General features: G+C 54.7%; 2 protein-coding genes across 2 annotated transcripts; both read right to left on the bottom strand.

Annotated features, from left to right (window-relative positions):
- Positions 1 to 5,106: 5,106 nt before the first annotated feature.
- LOC149915710 (uncharacterized) lies at positions 5,107 to 9,212 on the bottom strand. The gene is made up of 7 exons (XM_090151777.1): positions 9,020 to 9,212; positions 8,266 to 8,343; positions 7,865 to 7,924; positions 7,039 to 7,110; positions 6,763 to 6,822; positions 6,582 to 6,671; positions 5,107 to 5,342 (listed from the first exon to the last, which is right to left on the bottom strand). Exons 1-7 carry the CDS (start codon positions 9,129 to 9,131, stop codon positions 5,107 to 5,109), a joined length of 708 nt encoding a protein of 235 aa, XP_090007903.1. The 5' UTR covers positions 9,132 to 9,212.
- A 5,105-nt stretch (positions 9,213 to 14,317) lies between these two features.
- On the bottom strand, positions 14,318 to 18,423 carry LOC149915709 (uncharacterized). The gene is made up of 7 exons (XM_090151776.1): positions 18,231 to 18,423; positions 17,477 to 17,554; positions 17,076 to 17,135; positions 16,250 to 16,321; positions 15,974 to 16,033; positions 15,793 to 15,882; positions 14,318 to 14,553 (listed from the first exon to the last, which is right to left on the bottom strand). Exons 1-7 carry the CDS (start codon positions 18,340 to 18,342, stop codon positions 14,318 to 14,320), a joined length of 708 nt encoding a protein of 235 aa, XP_090007902.1. The 5' UTR covers positions 18,343 to 18,423.
- Between the last annotated feature and the right edge of the window lie 2,539 nt (positions 18,424 to 20,962).

Here is a 20,962-nt window from a genome sequence, read left to right as displayed (position 1 = left end):
TCACAGCTGGGCCTTGTGACATCACAGCTCTGCGCATTGTGACCTCACGGCCCCGTGAAGCCGGGTGGAACCTCGGGTGGAGGCTCCCCACCCCTCTCCTGATGCGCTGCACCAGGGCTGCTGGGGCCGGTGCTTACATCATAGAAACACGGAATCATGGAACGGCTGGGGTAGGAAGGGACGTCAAAGAGCTTTTACCTCCAACCCCGCTGCCGTGGGCAGGGATACCACCCGCTGAGTCAGCCTGCCCAGAGCTCCCTCTAGCCTGGCCTTGAACGCGTCCAGGGACAGGGCACCCACAACTTTGCTTGGCAAACTTTTATAGTGCCTCGACAACCCCGAGAGGGAATGCTTTCCAGCTCGGAGTGCCCATGACACCTCGGGCCACCGAGGACGAGATGTGATATTGAAACGTGGTCTGGATCCAGGACGCTATTGCACAGGTTACCCACGCATGTGAAACGTGCTGCAGTTCAGCAAGCCATGCGGATAAAGCCTCTCTAGTACAAAGGATGAATGCTGAAATACAAACACAGAGAGGTAGACCCTCTCACAAACCTGCCAAGTCTAGTGTCATGTGCTTCCATTTTTATCAACAGATCTGCAGTTTCACCTATTTTCTTTCAGTTTTCCAGTACCTTGCCTAAGGACATCCCCTTGCCTACACCAGGCGTTTTTCCCATTGTTAGTGTGCTTCCATACCTGAACTTAGTAGTGGCAATGTAAGACTCGCCGGTTTGCACCTCCCGTCCGCAAAGTCCCAGTGAGCTCACCCACTGCTGGCAGCTGGACGTCTGGTGGCAAGAGGGTCTGACGGCCATCACCTACGGGGTCCCACCTGGGTCTCTGGAAACTGCGGCAGCAGCTGCCCTCCTGCCACCTTGCGTTGGAGGAATCACGCTGCTGCCACCTCCAACATAGTCTGGTTCAAGCCCCGACTTCTGCTTTCCACAGATCAGATTGACTGTCCTTCATCCTCATTTATTTGCAGGTCTTGAGATTTACAGCTCAAGCTGAGCGTCTCCTCGGAGGAACCTCGTTACTTTCAATCCCGTAGTTTTTACGTGTTGCCATGACCCCGTCCGCACACATTTCCAACTCTAATTGTCCTTTCTGACCAATCTAATTTTCTGGGCCCGGCTTCTCTCCCTCCTTCGTTCATCCATTCATCCAGTTCTAGGCGGTGCTTCTTGGGCGGCATCTAGCAATGAGGGGAAAGCTACATTTCTGCACAGCCTAATGCCTCATTTACTTTAGTCAGTAGTGCTACATCTCTTCCTTCAGTATCTGCGCAGGATTGCCCTGTCCCAGGTGCAGAATCCCGTGGTTGCTTGCTGTTTATCTTGCTCCACAGCTTCTGCTCTGAGCAGTTTTTCTTGTATTCCCACAGTTCCTCTTGTTAAATTTCCTATGTTTGGTGATTGCCCTCTAGTTTGACCAGATCTCTGTGCAAGGCCTCTACTCTTGGGGCTGCGTGAGCCACGCAGGTTGTGACCGTTGCTGCTGCACGTGCTGTTCCCGGCAGCCTGAGGGAAGCCCTGACAATGTGTGATCTCCTGAAGGAAAATCCCGGAGCTGACAGCTCATGCCAGCTCCCAGAAGAGTGACCACCCTCTCTCTCAGTGAAGAACCTTTTCCTAATATCCATTCTGAATTTCCCCCATTGATGCTTCATGCAGTTCCCTCAGGTCCCATCGCTGGTCACCAGAGAGAAGCGGTCAGTGTCTTCTTCCCTATTTCCCTTTGTGAGGAAGCTGTAGACCACCCTGAGATTAGCTCTTGATATCACAGAATCACAGAATTGCAGGGCTTGGAAGGGACCTCAAGAGATCATTGAGTCCAACCCCCCTGCTAAAGCAGGTTCCCTACAGTAGGTCGCACAGGTAGGCATCCAGGCACATCTTGGATATCTCCATAGAAGGAGACTCCAGAACCTGTCTGGGCAACCTGTTCCAGTTCTCCGTCACCCTTACCGTAAAAAGTTCTTCTACACGCTTGTATGGAACTTCCTATGTTCAAGTTTTGGGCCTCCGCTCCTCGTCCTACTGCGACACACCACCGAGAAGAGCCTGGCCTCATCCACTTGCCTCCCAGCTCCCTTTAGGTATTAATCAACATGAATCAGACGTCCCCTCCCCAGTCTTCTTTTGCCCAGGCTGAACAGACCCAGCTTGGTCAGCCTTTCCTCATCAGGGATGTGCTCCAGGTCCTTCATCATCTTTGTGGCCCTCTGCCAGACTCCTTCTAGGAGATCCCTGCCTTTTTTGATCTGGGGAGCCCAGAACTGGACACGGTATTCTAGATGTGGCCTCAGCTGAGCAGAGCAGAGCAGAGCAGAGCAGAGGGAGCGGATCACCTCCCTTGGCCTGCTGGTCACGCTCTTTTTGATGTGCCCCAGGATACCATTGGCCTTCTTGGCCCAAGGGCACGCTGCTGGCTCAGGGCCAGCCTGCTGTCCACCAGAACCCCCAGGTCCTTCTCTGCAGATATCCTGTTCTCTAAGCAGAACAAACCAAGTGACCTCACACGTATTGCCCTCTAGACTTCCACCATCTTTGATGCCCTCCTCTGGGCACTCCCTCCCCCAACTTTTCAGTCTTTGCTATATTGTGGCACCCAAAACTGCACACGGGAGTTGAGCTGAGGCCGCCCAGCACAGGGCAGAGCAAGATAATTTCTTCTCTTGATCAGCCAGCAGTGCCGTGCCTTTTGCCCAACAGGATGCAGTCGGCCTGTATTACCGCCTGCTTGACCAGGGCGTGCAGTTGACCCACGTTCAACCTGTCACCAACCAGAAGCCCCAGGTCCCTTTCCACAGAGCTCTTCCGCAGCCCCTCTTCCCCCAGTCCGTACATATAGCCGGCGTTGTCCTGCCCCAGCTGCAGAATCCTTCCCGGCTCCGGCCTTCCTGTGAGCACGGGGAAGGCACAGGAGGCGGCTGCTGCAGGTGCCGCAGGCCGCAACCCTGCGTCTGCTCAGCTGTGGGGAGCCGACCCCAAAGTGCGCTCTCTCAGGCAGTCTCTCAGCACTCCAGCTGCACTCACTGCCCTCACTGTCCAGCTGGACAGCACTGCTGTCGCCTGCTCTCCGGAAGGCATCAACAATTACCCTGTGCAGTTTCTCTGTACCGTTGCATTTGCTGCAGCCTCACGGTACAGCTTCATTGTACCGCCAGCCTCTGCTGCCATGTTGGTTCTCCTGGATGTGCTCAGTGCTGGAAGGCCCTTCCTTCCAAGTGCTGGAGGCCTCCTTCCCTGCCTCCCTGTGTGCCCTCATTCAGGGCATAGCTCTGAAGAGGAGCTCAAGGACGCCTCTTCACGTACCAAGCCTCCCCAGCATTCCCTGCTCTGCTGGGAGCTTGGGTGACCGTCCAGTTAGACAAGCAAGCTGAGGCTGGGCCCAAGGAGGCCCTCCCTGGCGTGCGGCTCTCCGACTGCTTCCCTTGCACCAAGTGCTGGCCCCAGCCCTATGCTAGAACCCAATGGCAATGGTCACAGCAGCAGCTTTGGAATAGGATGTTTTTATTGGTGTCAAAGATGGAATTTTCAATGAACCTGAGCCCTCAGCACCGGTAACAGGGGCACTGGATGGCTCAGGAGAATCCTAAGGGCTGTTGGTATCAACGGAATTCTGAGATGTTGTCCGTGGGAGAGCTGCTGGGACATGTGGGCTGAAGGGAGGGGTCCGTGCTGATTCTGCTGCACAGCTGGGCAAATTCTTCTTCAAAGGCCCAGGAGAATGGGGTGGAGGAGTTGTTTCCTTGGTCGAGTGCATCCTCCTTTCCAGCCTCCCCCAGCTCCGCTCCGCCTTTGCCTCCATTCCGATCGCTCTCCCAGTCGCTGTCAGGATGAGCTTGTCCTGCAGCTGCCCGTTCTCTCTTGCGTGCCCTGTGGGAATGAGTTTCAGAAAGCACTGCTCACTGATAGGAAGTGAGGGGATGCTTGAAAGGCCTTGCAACATAAATCCTGGCAGTGTACTGCCAGCAGCTGATTTGGCCATCAGGATCCTGTCACCACAAACACTTTGTAGCCAAATGCAGCGATACAGTGCCTTGGGGAAAAGTCAACTCACCGATATTTTTTCCATAGCATCCATAGCATAGGAATACAGGCCAGCGTCAGCACGGACAGCAGCACGGCTGGGACCACAGCAATCACTAGCATGTGGCGCTTTTTTAGCTCTTTGCCAACGGCAGCCTTCGTGATTTTCCCAGCATCCACCCCTGGAAGAACCCAGACAGTGCCGCAGGTTACTGTCATCTGCAATGCAGATGATCTCCCAGTGCGCTCCATGGAGCCGAGAGATTTCCTTTTTCATCAGCGGGTACCTCCGTCTCTGGTGTATAAGCACCAGAGGACAAGAAGGGTTGCTTCCACTTCCCGTTGGGTAGGGAGAGGCTGCACCGGCACTGCCCATCCATTCCTCTGGGCTGAGGGCCGGGGCTCTGCCCTGGGGGCTGGGCTTTGTCCGTGGGGAGCGCTGCAGAGCAGAAACCCTCACACTTTCCCCAGCACGCATGTCCTGAGCTCTCCCCCAGGACATCCCCCAGGCTGAAGGTCGGCCTCCAGCCAGCACAAGGCACAGCTGGAGCCAGCCCAGTGGAGAAACACTCCTGCAGGCTCCTTCCACGCAGGGCTCATCGCCCTCGGGCTCCTTTGTAGCATGTGCTCTGCAGTAACACGCTCAGGTTTGGCTGCTGGCCTGGTGTGCAAGGGCAGGCAGGAAGAGCCTGGTGGCACACAGTGATTCTGGTTGGTGACACCGGATGACCATGGGACTGAAATTACCTGGCAAACCAGCTGCTTCTTCTGCCTGAGGTTTTTGGTCAGAGACTGGCTGTGTGTCACTGCTGCCCTTCTGCAGCGGCTCCTTCTGCACAGTCTCCTGGTCAGTCGCTTTAGTCCCGCCACGCTCAGCCTTCCCTATTTTCATCACGGGTTTCCTTAGGACAGGGGATGACCACCAGGTGTAATGCCCTCTTCTAGATGTATCCTTTCCTCTTTTTGGACCTGAACAGAACGCATGAAGTTACATCTCCTGTGCCGAGGACACGGCAAGGCCCTCCCTGGGGGCACTTCTGCAGCCCAGGACCCATGAAAAGTTTCCCTACGCAACGGCATCACTGTGGAGCACAGTGCAGCATACCAGGGGATGGTGCAAGGGAAGGGCAGACACGCGCAGGACTCCGCTCTCACACCTGCCGAGAGACCTGGCCGACATTTGGCCTGTGGGCTGGCAGCTCTCAAAGGAACTAAAAAGCCATGGCATACCCGTGTGATCTGCCAGAGTTTCGGTCCTGGGACTCAGAGGGGAAGCTGGATGACCTTCACTTCCAGTCACACCTGCAAGCAAGCACAGGACAGAGCGACTCTACTTAGACGTTCTGCCCATCAGAATGACAGAGCATGCAGCTAAAACAGGAGATGCCTTCATGACGCTGTTCTCTCCCTTCCACACAGGAGCAGCCTGGAAACAGATCCTGGGTGCCCACGTGGGGAACCACAATTGTACAAATCTAACACTGTGTGGAGCTACCCAGAGGAACTGGGTCCCCCTGGAGCTCAGGCCAGCTCTAAACTCAACTGCACCATGGCTGCCAGCTCTGCAGAAGGCACTGGGAGCAGCTGAGGGCTGAAGTGGCCGGCAAAGACAGCTTTGCAAGGCACAGCACTTCACGTACATCACTCAGCCTGACCCACAACCTCCCTTCCCTTCTGCAAAGCCGCTATGAAGTTACAATTCATTTGGAAAGAAAACTAAAACCAGAATGCTCCTCCCTTTCGGCGACCTATCCATGAGAAGGAACAGAAGGATCCCTCAATGCCAGTGCCCCATCTGTGTGGGCCAGTGAATCCCCCCGGGCCTCGGTTCACAGGAGGGATCCCACTCTAGGCTTCTGTTATGCCTTGTGCCTCATGGGACAAGTCCCTGGGAACTGGGTGCAGTGGGAGTTGTACAACATGCAGCCACAGCCACAGAGCTCTGTGAGTGACCTTTAACTGCGTGACCAGTTGCTTGCGTGTTCTCTGTTTCTTTCCGAGAGATGGGCAGCGCGAGACTGCTGCCTTCCTCATCTGCACAGGCTCTCCATCTGCCTCTTTCGAAAGAAGGCAGGAGCATGGCATTGTAAGTAACTGCTCCTCATCAGGAAGATGGTATCTTCAGGAGGCACTACTTCTGAAGATACAGCAAGAAAATTTTGAAACAAAGTCTGGGCTTTTTGCGGTGCGCGTCGTCACCAGTCTGAAAGTGTCATTCATTGAAAAAAAAAAAAAAATGCTACACGCTTTCCAGTTCTGTTGCATGGACAGCAAAACCTGGCCTGCTGGGAGACTGGCACGTTGCAGGTGAGTTTGTTGTTCACAGTGCACGCTGTGCGCTTTTGACAAGCTGCAAGATGATGCTAAATGCCTTCTTTCAGAGGGAATGGGAAAAAACTGCAGCCGGTTCAGACGCAGGAGCAGCACCACAGCAAGGCTCTGATCCATCCCTTCCTGCTGTGCATGCTACAGTTTGCCCACGAATATACATAGAACCTCAGCTTCCCAAGTCTTTTGGTGAACAGATGGAAATATACGCACCAGGGACTGCCTTCTCCAAATCCTCCTTCATTTCCTTCAGGACAGGGGAATATTTTCCTGTCTTCAGTTCCTCATTCCATCTCTCAGGACCTTCACGGAAAGTTTCAAGATAAATTTCAGGCAAACCGATTTCTGATGTGAGTGCTCTTTCTGGTGAAGTCAATGAAGGCAGACTACCCACCTCTGGGATGCCAGCGGGACGCCAGTCGAGGATCTGGCAGTGCCCTCTGTGGAGGCACGTCTGCAACCAAAGAACCACAAGAACTTTCCATCATACACTGCAATCTACATATTACAACTGCATAACGGCATCACTGAGGGGCAGGTGGTATCGGGGAATCACGCAATGGCAGGGCACGCAAAGGCACGTCTGGATTCTCATGCCTTCAGACGTGCCTGGCTGACATTAGAGCTTTGAGCTGGCAGCTCTCAAAGGAAGTAAAAAGCCATGACATACCCATGCGATCCGCCAGACCGTCTGCCCTGGAACCCAGCTGGGAAGCTGGATCCCATTCTCCACCGTTCACATCTGTAAAGACACACAGGACACAGCAGTTGTTGTCAAACCTGTCCACATACTTCTTCAGATGGGAGTGACAGGGGACTACTTTACAACCCTCTTCTCTCTCTTCAAGGCAGGAGCACCTTGAAAACAATTGCTGGGTGCCTGCAGTGGCGCCGTGCTATTAAAACATAACCATGTGTGGAACTGCCCAGGGAAAGGGAATGGGGATGGGAAGGGGAAGACCTATTTCCTTCCAGTGACTGAACTGTGGGATTGCCCTGAGTCTCTTCGAACAGCTTGAGCCGAGGCTTCGACAAGCCACTGCCTACGGACACAGCTGTCATCAAGGGCAGATGAGAAACGTTCCCATTGCACGTGGCCACCTCTCTCTTCCTTAGTAACCTACAGTGACTACAAGGGGCACTACAAGGTAGTGACACGCGAGCCAGATGCAGGACAAAAGGTCCCAAGTTGCAGAGGGGCCAGGTGACCTGCTGGCTGGCATTCAGCAGCTTTCAAAATGCTTTCTCCAGGCCATGGGCAAGAGCCCTCAGAGGCCTCACGGAACAATATTCAGCCCCCCTTGAGGCTTTCTTACGGGGAGACCTCTGAGTCAGAGAGACAAAGGCAGCACCGGGAGCACGCAGCACCCAAGAATCAGTGGACACCATGCATTTCAACCAGCATTTTCACGCTGGCCAGTGAAGAGCTGAAAGCTTGCTGAGCTATCTCCACCAAGTATGAACAAATATCAAGGAAATGAAGACAGGGGACTTACCTCTGGACTCCACCCCAGGCTCAGGGAGCAGATTCCACTCTGCCAGTTGACCTTGAGGGCCTGCAGGGACAAGTGAGATCAGACACAAGTGAGCAGAGCAGAGCTTCCTCTGCATGTCGGGCCCTTCTTTTTCCTCAGTGAGCTGCAGGGTGGGGTGGCGGGTCAGGGAACGACATGGCCCAGATAAGAAGGTCTGGCTTCTCTCAGCTGAAGAGAGGCAGGGGTAACCTTCCCACTGAAATGTGGCAGCTCTCCCAGTAAGAAAATACTCATGACTGATCTGTGCAAGACCTCCAAGCTACAAGCAGGTTAGGAAGACCTTGAGAGGACCTGAAATAAAATTGTATGCTAGTGGGGCACAGATTTTTCTGCCTTCACGAAAACAGGCACTCAGAACCTACCTCTGGGTTGATCCCAAGGCACAAAACCTGGATTCAGGCCACCAGCAGAATTGGTCGATTCACCACCAATGTCAGCATCTAGAATCAAGAAGAAGTGATTAGAGAAGTTCCCATTGCTGGGGATGTTGTGGTCTTCTTCTCCCTTAGAAACTGGAGCTGGGTCAGGTAGTGGGGCGGGAGAAAGACTCAGGTCACGATTTCACGGTTGCAGAGCGGCCGGGAGGACCTCTTGGCTGCCACCTGGCAGCTTGCCTAATGCGCTCTCCATGCCACGTGCAACAACCCTTACGGACCGCATGGAAGAAGCAGCAGCCCCTCGGGACTTGCTTACTGGGATGCCTCTGGTGTACACAAAGGAAGGTCACGCCGAAGCACCGGAGGAAAACACACCTGTGTCTTCCTCTGGGCTGTGGCTCGGGGCTCTGTGTTGGGAACTGGGATTCGTCTATGGGGAGCACCACGAGGCTGGAGCAGAAATGCTCAGGCTTTTCCCAGCACACATCTTCAGAGCCCTCCCCCAGGACATCACCCAGGATGAAGGCTGTGCTCCAGCCAGCAAGCGGCAGAGCCGTGGCCCGGCACGGCTGGAGCCAGCCCTGGGGAACAGCGCTGCCACGGGCTCTTGCTTGGCTCCTGCGGTGCTGCCCGTCACCCTTTGCCTAACGTCCACCATGGAAGGTAGCCCCAGGGAGGGGTGGTGTAGGGCCGTGGCGACGGCCCAACTTCAGTTTTGGCCCCGTCTCTGCCCACTCACCTGCTGCCTGTGCTCGAAGCGGAGCAGCACAAACCTCGCAGGAACGCAGGGCCATCAGTAGGAGGAGCACGACAAGGCGGGCAGGGGCCGTGGCCCCCCACACTCGTGCCATGCTGCCACCACCACCGCTGCAGCCACAGCAAGTGATGCAGGTGGGGCAGGCACGGAGCTATGCCTGTGTCATGGGACAGCATCACAGCTGGGCCTTGTGACATCACAGCTCTGCGCATTGTGACCTCACGGCCCCGTGAAGCCGGGTGGAACCTCGGGTGGAGGCTCCCCACCCCTCTCCTGATGCGCTGCACCAGGGCTGCTGGGGCCGGTGCTTACATCATAGAAACACGGAATCATGGAACGGCTGGGGTAGGAAGGGACGTCAAAGAGCTTTTACCTCCAACCCCGCTGCCGTGGGCAGGGATACCACCCGCTGAGTCAGCCTGCCCAGAGCTCCCTCTAGCCTGGCCTTGAACGCGTCCAGGGACAGGGCACCCACAACTTTGCTTGGCAAACTTTTATAGTGCCTCGACAACCCCGAGAGGGAATGCTTTCCAGCTCGGAGTGCCCATGACACCTCGGGCCACCGAGGACGAGATGTGATATTGAAACGTGGTCTGGATCCAGGACGCTATTGCACAGGTTACCCACGCATGTGAAACGTGCTGCAGTTCAGCAAGCCATGCGGATAAAGCCTCTCTAGTACAAAGGATGAATGCTGAAATACAAACACAGAGAGGTAGACCCTCTCACAAACCTGCCAAGTCTAGTGTCATGTGCTTCCATTTTTATCAACAGATCTGCAGTTTCACCTATTTTCTTTCAGTTTTCCAGTACCTTGCCTAAGGACATCCCCTTGCCTACACCAGGCGTTTTTCCCATTGTTAGTGTGCTTCCATACCTGAACTTAGTAGTGGCAATGTAAGACTCGCCGGTTTGCACCTCCCGTCCGCAAAGTCCCAGTGAGCTCACCCACTGCTGGCAGCTGGACGTCTGGTGGCAAGAGGGTCTGACGGCCATCACCTACGGGGTCCCACCTGGGTCTCTGGAAACTGCGGCAGCAGCTGCCCTCCTGCCACCTTGCGTTGGAGGAATCACGCTGCTGCCACCTCCAACATAGTCTGGTTCAAGCCCCGACTTCTGCTTTCCACAGATCAGATTGACTGTCCTTCATCCTCATTTATTTGCAGGTCTTGAGATTTACAGCTCAAGCTGAGCGTCTCCTCGGAGGAACCTCGTTACTTTCAATCCCGTAGTTTTTACGTGTTGCCATGACCCCGTCCGCACACATTTCCAACTCTAATTGTCCTTTCTGACCAATCTAATTTTCTGGGCCCGGCTTCTCTCCCTCCTTCGTTCATCCATTCATCCAGTTCTAGGCGGTGCTTCTTGGGCGGCATCTAGCAATGAGGGGAAAGCTACATTTCTGCACAGCCTAATGCCTCATTTACTTTAGTCAGTAGTGCTACATCTCTTCCTTCAGTATCTGCGCAGGATTGCCCTGTCCCAGGTGCAGAATCCCGTGGTTGCTTGCTGTTTATCTTGCTCCACAGCTTCTGCTCTGAGCAGTTTTTCTTGTATTCCCACAGTTCCTCTTGTTAAATTTCCTATGTTTGGTGATTGCCCTCTAGTTTGACCAGATCTCTGTGCAAGGCCTCTACTCTTGGGGCTGCGTGAGCCACGCAGGTTGTGACCGTTGCTGCTGCACGTGCTGTTCCCGGCAGCCTGAGGGAAGCCCTGACAATGTGTGATCTCCTGAAGGAAAATCCCGGAGCTGACAGCTCATGCCAGCTCCCAGAAGAGTGACCACCCTCTCTCTCAGTGAAGAACCTTTTCCTAATATCCATTCTGAATTTCCCCCATTGATGCTTCATGCAGTTCCCTCAGGTCCCATCGCTGGTCACCAGAGAGAAGCGGTCAGTGTCTTCTTCCCTATTTCCCTTTGTGAGGAAGCTGTAGACCACCCTGAGATTAGCTCTTGATATCACAGAATCACAGAATTGCAGGGCTTGGAAGGGACCTCAAGAGATCATTGAGTCCAACCCCCCTGCTAAAGCAGGTTCCCTACAGTAGGTCGCACAGGTAGGCATCCAGGCACATCTTGGATATCTCCATAGAAGGAGACTCCAGAACCTGTCTGGGCAACCTGTTCCAGTTCTCCGTCACCCTTACCGTAAAAAGTTCTTCCACACGCTTGTATGGAACTTCCTATGTTCAAGTTTTGGGCCTCCGCTCCTCGTCCTACTGCGACACACCACCGAGAAGAGCCTGGCCTCATCCACTTGCCTCCCAGCTCCCTTTAGGTATTAATCAACATGAATCAGACGTCCCCTCCCCAGTCTTCTTTTGCCCAGGCTGAACAGACCCAGCTTGGTCAGCCTTTCCTCATCAGGGATGTGCTCCAGGTCCTTCATCATCTTTGTGGCCCTCTGCCAGACTCCTTCTAGGAGATCCCTGCCTTTTTTGATCTGGGGAGCCCAGAACTGGACATGGTATTCTAGATGTGGCCTCAGCTGAGCAGAGCAGAGCAGAGCAGAGCAGAGGGAGCGGATCACCTCCCTTGGCCTGCTGGTCACGCTCTTTTTGATGTGCCCCAGGATACCATTGGCCTTCTTGGCCCAAGGGCACGCTGCTGGCTCAGGGCCAGCCTGCTGTCCACCAGAACCCCCAGGTCCTTCTCTGCAGATATCCTGTTCTCTAAGCAGAACAAACCAAGTGACCTCACACGTATTGCCCTCTAGACTTCCACCATCTTTGATGCCCTCCTCTGGGCACTCCCTCCCCCAACTTTTCAGTCTTTGCTATATTGTGCCAATCAAAACTGCACACGGGAGTTGAGCTGAGGCCGCCCAGCACAGGGCAGAGCAAGATAATTTCTTCTCTTGATCAGCCAGCAGTGCCGTGCCTTTTGCCCAACAGGATGCAGTCGGCCTGTATTACCGCCTGCTTGACCAGGGCGTGCAGTTGACCCACGTTCAACCTGTCACCAACCAGAAGCCCCAGGTCCCTTTCCACAGAGCTCTTCCGCAGCCCCTCTTCCCCCAGTCCGTACATATAGCCGGCGTTGTCCTGCCCCAGCTGCAGAATCCTTCCCGGCTCCGGCCTTCCTGTGAGCACGGGGAAGGCACAGGAGGCGGCTGCTGCAGGTGCCGCAGGCCGCAACCCTGCGTCTGCTCAGCTGTGGGGAGCCGACCCCAAAGTGCGCTCTCTCAGGCAGTCTCTCAGCACTCCAGCTGCACTCACTGCCCTCACTGTCCAGCTGGACAGCACTGCTGTCGCCTGCTCTCCGGAAGGCATCAACAATTACCCTGTGCAGTTTCTCTGTACAGTTGCATTTGCTGCAGCCTCACGGTACAGCTTCATTGTACCGCCAGCCTCTGCTGCCATGTTGGTTCTCCTGGATGTGCTCAGTGCTGGAAGGCCCTTCCTTGCAAGTGCTGGAGGCCTCCTTCCCTGCCTCCCTGTGTGCCCTCATTCAGGGCATAGCTCTGAAGAGGAGCTCAAGGACGCCTCTTCACGTACCAAGCCTCCCCAGCATTCCCTGCTCTGCTGGGAGCTTGGGTGACCGTCCAGTTAGACAAGCAAGCTGAGGCTGGGCCCAAGCTTGGGTCCCTGGCGTGCGGCTCTCCGACTGCTTCCCTTGCACCAAGTGCTGGCCCCAGCCCTATGCTAGAACCCAATGGCAATGGTCACAGCAGCAGCTTTGGAATAGGATGTTTTTATTGGTGTCAAAGATGGAATTTTCAATGAACCTGAGCCCTCAGCACCGGTAACAGGGGCACTGGATGGCTCAGGAGAATCCTAAGGGCTGTTGGTATCAACGGAATTCTGAGATGTTGTCCGTGGGAGAGCTGCTGGGACATGTGGGCTGAAGGGAGGGGTCCGTGCTGATTCTGCTGCACAGCTGGGCAAATTCTTCTTCAAAGGCCCAGGAGAATGGGGTGGAGGAGTTGTTTCCTTGGTCGAGTGCATCCTCCTTTCCAGCCTCCCCCAGCTCCGCTCCGCCTTTGCCTCCATTCCGATCGCTCTCCCAGTCGCTGTCAGGATGAGCTTGTCCTGCAGCTGCCCGTTCTCTCTTGCGTGCCCTGTGGGAATGAGTTTCAGAAAGCACTGCTCACTGATAGGAAGTGAGGGGATGCTTGAAAGGCCTTGCAACATAAATCCTGGCAGTGTACTGCCAGCAGCTGATTTGGCCATCAGGATCCTGTCACCACAAACACTTTGTAGCCAAATGCAGCGATACAGTGCCTTGGGGAAAAGTCAACTCACCGATATTTTTTCCATAGCATCCATAGCATAGGAATACAGGCCAGCGTCAGCACGGACAGCAGCACGGCTGGGACCACAGCAATCACTAGCATGTGGCGCTTTTTTAGCTCTTTGCCAACGGCAGCCTTCGTGATTTTCCCAGCATCCACCCCTGGAAGAACCCAGACAGTGCCGCAGGTTACTGTCATCTGCAATGCAGATGATCTCCCAGTGCGCTCCATGGAACCGAGAGATTTCCTTTTTCATCAGCGGGTACCTCCGTCTCTGGTGTATAAGCACCAGAGGACAAGAAGGGTTGCTTCCACTTCCCGTTGGGTAGGGAGAGGCTGCACCGGCACTGCCCATCCATTCCTCTGGGCTGAGGGCCGGGGCTCTGCCCTGGGGGCTGGGCTTTGTCCGTGGGGAGCGCTGCAGAGCAGAAACCCTCACACTTTCCCCAGCACGCATGTCCTGAGCTCTCCCCCAGGACATCCCCCAGGCTGAAGGTCGGCCTCCAGCCAGCACAAGGCACAGCTGGACCCAGCCCAGTGGAGAAACACTCCTGCAGGCTCCTTCCACGCAGGGCTCATCGCCCTCGGGCTCCTTTGTAGCATGTGCTCTGCAGTAACACGCTCAGGTTTGGCTGCTGGCCTGGTGTGCAAGGGCAGGCAGGAAGAGCCTGGTGGCACACAGTGATTCTGGTTGGTGACACCGGATGACCATGGGACTGAAATTACCTGGCAAACCAGCTGCTTCTTCTGCCTGAGGTTTTCGGTCAGAGACTGGCTGTGTGTCACTGCTGCCCTTCTGCAGCGGCTCCTTCTGCACAGTCTCCTGGTCAGTCGCTTTAGTCCCGCCACGCTCAGCCTTCCCTATTTTCATCACGGGTTTCCTTAGGACAGGGGATGACCACCAGGTGTAATGCCCTCTTCTAGATGTATCCTTTCCTCTTTTTGGACCTGAACAGAACGCATGAAGTTACATCTCCTGTGCCGAGGACACGGCAAGGCCCTCCCTGGGGGCACTTCTGCAGCCCAGGACCCATGAAAAGTTTCCCTACGCAACGGCATCACTGTGGAGCACAGTGCAGCATACCAGGGGATGGTGCAAGGGAAGGGCAGACACGCGCAGGACTCCGCTCTCACACCTGCCGAGAGACCTGGCCGACATTTGGCCTGTGGGCTGGCAGCTCTCAAAGGAACTAAAAAGCCATGGCATACCCGTGTGATCTGCCAGAGTTTCGGTCCTGGGACTCAGAGGGGAAGCTGGATGACCTTCACTTCCAGTCACACCTGCAAGCAAGCACAGGACAGAGCGACTCTACTTAGACGTTCTGCCCATCAGAATGACAGAGCATGCAGCTAAAACAGGAGATGCCTTCATGACGCTGTTCTCTCCCTTCCACACAGGAGCAGCCTGGAAACAGATCCTGGGTGCCCACGTGGGGAACCACAATTGTACAAATCTAACACTGTGTGGAGCTACCCAGAGGAACTGGGTCCCCCTGGAGCTCAGGCCAGCTCTAAACTCAACTGCACCATGGCTGCCAGCTCTGCAGAAGGCACTGGGAGCAGCTGAGGGCTGAAGTGGCCGGCAAAGACAGCTTTGCAAGGCACGGCACTTCACGTACATCACTCAGCCTGACCCACAACCTCCCTTCCCTTCTGCAAAGCCGCTATGAAGTCACAATTCATTTGGAAAGAAAACTAAAACCAGAATGCTCCTCCCTTTCGGCGACCTATCCATGAGAAGGAACAGAAGGATCCCTCAATGCCAGTGCCCCATCTGTGTGGGCCAGTGAATCCCCCCGGGCCTCGGTTCACAGGAGGGATCCCACTCTAGGCTTCTGTTATGCCTTGTGCCTCATGGGACAAGTCCCTGGGAACTGGGTGCAGTGGGAGTTGTACAACATGCAGCCACAGCCACAGAGCTCTGTGAGTGACCTTTAACTGCGTGACCAGTTGCTTGCGTGTTCTCTGTTTCTTTCCGAGAGATGGGCAGCGCGAGACTGCTGCCTTCCTCATCTGCACAGGCTCTCCATCTGCCTCCTTCGAAAGAAGGCAGGAGCATGGCATTGTAAGTAACTGCTCCTCATCAGGAAGATGGTATCTTCAGGAGGCACTACTTCTGAAGATACAGCAAGAAAATTTTGAAACAAAGTCTGGGCTTTTTGCGGTGCGCCTCGTCACCAGTCTGAAAGTGTCATTCATTGAAAAAAAAAAAAAAATGCTACACGCTTTCCAGTTCTGTTGCATGGACAGCAAAACCTGGCCTGCTGGGAGACTGGCACGTTGCAGGTGAGTTTGTTGTTCACAGTGCACGCTGTGCGCTTTTGACAAGCTGCAAGATGATGCTAAATGCCTTCTTTCAGAGGGAATGGGAAAAAACTGCAGCCGGTTCAGACGCAGGAGCAGCACCACAGCAAGGCTCTGATCCATCCCTTCCTGCTGTGCATGCTACAGTTTGCCCACGAATATACATAGAACCTCAGCTTCCCAAGTCTTTTGGTGAACAGATGGAAATATACGCACCAGGGACTGCCTTCTCCAAATCCTCCTTCATTTCCTTCAGGACAGGGGAATATTTTCCTGTCTTCAGTTCCTCATTCCATCTCTCAGGACCTTCACGGAAAGTTTCAAGATAAATTTCAGGCAAACCGATTTCTGATGTGAGTGCTCTTTCTGGTGAAGTCAATGAAGGCAGACTACCCACCTCTGGGATGCCAGCGGGACGCCAGTCGAGGATCTGGCAGTGCCCTCTGTGGAGGCACGTCTGCAACCAAAGAACCACAAGAACTTTCCATCATACACTGCAATCTACATATTACAACTGCATAACGGCATCACTGAGGGGCAGGTGGTATCGGGGAATCACGCAATGGCAGGGCACGCAAAGGCACGTCTGGATTCTCATGCCTTCAGACGTGCCTGGCTGACATTAGAGCTTTGAGCTGGCAGCTCTCAAAGGAAGTAAAAAGCCATGACATACCCATGCGATCCGCCAGACCGTCTGCCCTGGAACCCAGCTGGGAAGCTGGATCCCATTCTCCACCGTTCACATCTGTAAAGACACACAGGACACAGCAGTTGTTGTCAAACCTGTCCACATACTTCTTCAGATGGGAGTGACAGGGGACTACTTTACAACCCTCTTCTCTCTCTTCAAGGCAGGAGCACCTTGAAAACAATTGCTGGGTGCCTGCAGTGGCGCCGTGCTATTAAAACATAACCATGTGTGGAACTGCCCAGGGAAAGGGAATGGGGATGGGAAGGGGAAGACCTATTTCCTTCCAGTGACTGAACTGTGGGATTGCCCTGAGTCTCTTCGAACAGCTTGAGCCGAGGCTTCGACAAGCCACTGCCTACGGACACAGCTGTCATCAAGGGCAGATGAGAAACGTTCCCATTGCACGTGGCCACCTCTCTCTTCCTTAGTAACCTACAGTGACTACAAGGGGCACTACAAGGTAGTGACACGCGAGCCAGATGCAGGACAAAAGGTCCCAAGTTGCAGAGGGGCCAGGTGACCTGCTGGCTGGCATTCAGCAGCTTTCAAAATGCTTTCTCCAGGCCATGGGCAAGAGCCCTCAGAGGCCTCACGGAACAATATTCAGCCCCCCTTGAGGCTTTCTTACGGGGAGACCTCTGAGTCAGAGAGACAAAGGCAGCACCGGGAGCACGCAGCACCCAAGAATCAGTGGACACCATGCATTTCAACCAGCATTTTCACGCTGGCCAGTGAAGAGCTGAAAGCTTGCTGAGCTATCTCTACCAAGTATGAACAAATATCAAGGAAATGAAGACAGGGGACTTACCTCTGGACTCCACCCCAGGCTCAGGGAGCAGATTCCACTCTGCCAGTTGACCTTGAGGGCCTGCAGGGACAAGTGAGATCAGACACAAGTGAGCAGAGCAGAGCTTCCTCTGCATGTCGGGCCCTTCTTTTTCCTCAGTGAGCTGCAGGGTGGGGTGGCGGGTCAGGGAACGACATGGCCCAGATAAGAAGGTCTGGCTTCTCTCAGCTGAAGAGAGGCAGGGGTAACCTTCCCACTGAAATGTGGCAGCTCTCCCAGTAAGAAAATACTCATGACTGATCTGTGCAAGACCTCCAAGCTACAAGCAGGTTAGGAAGACCTTGAGAGGACCTGAAATAAAATTGTATGCTAGTGGGGCACAGATTTTTCTGCCTTCACGAAAACAGGCACTCAGAACCTACCTCTGGGTTGATCCCAAGGCACAAAACCTGGATTCAGGCCACCAGCAGAATTGGTCGATTCACCACCAATGTCAGCATCTAGAATCAAGAAGAAGTGATTAGAGAAGTTCCCATTGCTGGGGATGTTGTGGTCTTCTTCTCCCTTAGAAACTGGAGCTGGGTCAGGTAGTGGGGCGGGAGAAAGACTCAGGTCACGATTTCACGGTTGCAGAGCGGCCGGGAGGACCTCTTGGCTGCCACCTGGCAGCTTGCCTAATGCGCTCTCCATGCCACGTGCAACAACCCTTACGGACCGCATGGAAGAAGCAGCAGCCCCTCGGGACTTGCTTACTGGGATGCCTCTGGTGTACACAAAGGAAGGTCACGCCGAAGCACCGGAGGAAAACACACCTGTGTCTTCCTCTGGGCTGTGGCTCGGGGCTCTGTGTTGGGAACTGGGATTCGTCTATGGGGAGCACCACGAGGCTGGAGCAGAAATGCTCAGGCTTTTCCCAGCACACATCTTCAGAGCCCTCCCCCAGGACATCACCCAGGATGAAGGCTGTGCTCCAGCCAGCAAGCGGCAGAGCCGTGGCCCGGCACGGCTGGAGCCAGCCCTGGGGAACAGCGCTGCCACGGGCTCTTGCTTGGCTCCTGCGGTGCTGCCCGTCACCCTTTGCCTAACGTCCACCATGGAAGGTAGCCCCAGGGAGGGGTGGTGTAGGGCCGTGGCGACGGCCCAACTTCAGTTTTGGCCCCGTCTCTGCCCACTCACCTGCTGCCTGTGCTCGAAGCGGAGCAGCACAAACCTCGCAGGAACGCAGGGCCATCAGTAGGAGGAGCACGACAAGGCGGGCAGGGGCCGTGGCCCCCCACACTCGTGCCATGCTGCCACCACCACCGCTGCAGCCACAGCAAGTGATGCAGGTGGGGCAGGCACGGAGCTATGCCTGTGTCATGGGACAGCATCACAGCTGGGCCTTGTGACATCACAGCTCTGCGCATTGTGACCTCACGGCCCCGTGAAGCCGGGTGGAACCTCGGGTGGAGGCTCCCCACCCCTCTCCTGATGCGCTGCACCAGGGCTGCTGGGGCCGGTGCTTACATCATAGAAACACGGAATCATGGAACGGCTGGGGTAGGAAGGGACGTCAAAGAGCTTTTACCTCCAACCCCGCTGCCGTGGGCAGGGATACCACCCGCTGAGTCAGCCTGCCCAGAGCTCCCTCTAGCCTGGCCTTGAACGCGTCCAGGGACAGGGCACCCACAACTTTGCTTGGCAAACTTTTATAGTGCCTCGACAACCCCGAGAGGGAATGCTTTCCAGCTCGGAGTGCCCATGACACCTCGGGCCACCGAGGACGAGATGTGATATTGAAACGTGGTCTGGATCCAGGACGCTATTGCACAGGTTACCCACGCATGTGAAACGTGCTGCAGTTCAGCAAGCCATGCGGATAAAGCCTCTCTAGTACAAAGGATGAATGCTGAAATACAAACACAGAGAGGTAGACCCTCTCACAAACCTGCCAAGTCTAGTGTCATGTGCTTCCATTTTTATCAACAGATCTGCAGTTTCACCTATTTTCTTTCAGTTTTCCAGTACCTTGCCTAAGGACATCCCCTTGCCTACACCAGGCGTTTTTCCCATTGTTAGTGTGCTTCCATACCTGAACTTAGTAGTGGCAATGTAAGACTCGCCGGTTTGCACCTCCCGTCCGCAAAGTCCCAGTGAGCTCACCCACTGCTGGCAGCCGGACGTCTGGTGGCGAGAGGGTCTGACGGCCATCACCTACGGGGTCCCACCTGGGTCTCTGGAAACTGCGGCAGCAGCTGCCCTCCTGCCACCTTGCGTTGGAGGAATCACGCTGCTGCCACCTCCAACATAGTCTGGTTCAAGCCCCGACTTCTGCTTTCCACAGATCAGATTGACTGTCCTTCATCCTCATTTATTTGCAGGTCTTGAGATTTACAGCTCAAGCTGAGCGTCTCCTCGGAGGAACCTTGTTACCTTCAATCCCGTAGTTTTTACGTGTTGCCATGACCCCGTCCGCACACATTTCCAACTCTAATTGTCCTTTCTGACCAATCTAATTTTCTGGGCCCGGCTTCTCTCCCTCCTTCGTTCATCCATTCATCCAGTTCTAGGCGGTGCTTCTTGGGCGGCATCTAGCAATGAGGGGAAAGCTACATTTCTGCACAGCCTAATGCCTCATTTACTTTAGTCAGTAGTGCTACATCTCTTCCTTCAGTATCTGCGCAGGATTGCCCTGTCCCAGGTGCAGAATCCCGTGGTTGCTTGCTGTTTATCTTGCTCCACAGCTTCTGCTCTGAGCAGTTTTTCTTGTATTCCCACAGTTCCTCTTGTTAAATTTCCTATGTTTGGTGATTGCCCTCTAGTTTGACCAGATCTCTGTGCAAGGCCTCTACTCTTGGGGCTGCGTGAGCCACGCAGGTTGTGACCGTTGCTGCTGCACGTGCTGTTCCCGGCAGCCTGAGGGAAGCCCTGACAATGTGTGATCTCCTGAAGGAAAATCCCGGAGCTGACAGCTCATGCCAGCTCCCAGAAGAGTGACCACCCTCTCTCTCAGTGAAGAACCTTTTCCTAATATCCATTCTGAATTTCCCCCATTGATGCTTCATGCAGTTCCCTCAGGTCCCATCGCTGGTCACCAGAGAGAAGCGGTCAGTGTCTTCTTCCCTATTTCCCTTTGTGAGGAAGCTGTAGACCACCCTGAGATTAGCTCTTGATATCACAGAATCACAGAATTGCAGGGCTTGGAAGGGACCTCAAGAGATCATTGAGTCCAACCCCCCTGCTAAAGCAGGTTCCCTACAGTAGGTCGCACAGGTAGGCATCCAGGCACATCTTGGATATCTCCATAGAAGGAGACTCCAGAACCTGTCTGGGCAACCTGTTCCAGTTCTCCGTCACCCTTACCGTAAAAAGTTCTTCCACACGCTTGTATGGAACTTCCTATGTTCAAGTTTTGGGCCTCCGCTCCTCGTCCTACTGCGACACACCACCGAGAAGAGCCTGGCCTCATCCACTTGCCTCCCAGCTCCCTTTAGGTATTAATCAACATGAATCAGACGTCCCCTCCCCAGTCTTCTTTTGCCCAGGCTGAACAGACCCAGCTTGGTCAGCCTTTCCTCATCAGGGATGTGCTCCAGGTCCTTCATCATCTTTGTGGCCCTCTGCCAGACTCCTTCTAGGAGATCCCTGCCTTTTTTGATCTGGGGAGCCCAGAACTGGACACGGTATTCTAGATGTGGCCTCAGCTGAGCAGAGCAGAGCAGAGCAGAGCAGAGGGAGCGGATCACCTCCCTTGGCCTGCTGGTCACGCTCTTTTTGATGTGCCCCAGGATACCATTGGCCTTCTTGGCCCAAGGGCACGCTGCTGGCTCAGGGCCAGCCTGCTGTCCACCAGAACCCCCAGGTCCTTCTCTGCAGATATCCTGTTCTCTAAGCAGAACAAACCAAGTGACCTCACACGTATTGCCCTC

This window comes from Phasianus colchicus, chromosome 16, assembly GCF_987193195.1.
Source record: "Phasianus colchicus chromosome 16, bPhaCol1.hap1.1, whole genome shotgun sequence".
In the NCBI taxonomy this organism is placed as follows: Eukaryota; Metazoa; Chordata; class Aves; order Galliformes; family Phasianidae; genus Phasianus; species Phasianus colchicus.
This window is presented reverse-complemented; position numbering and strand designations above follow the sequence as displayed.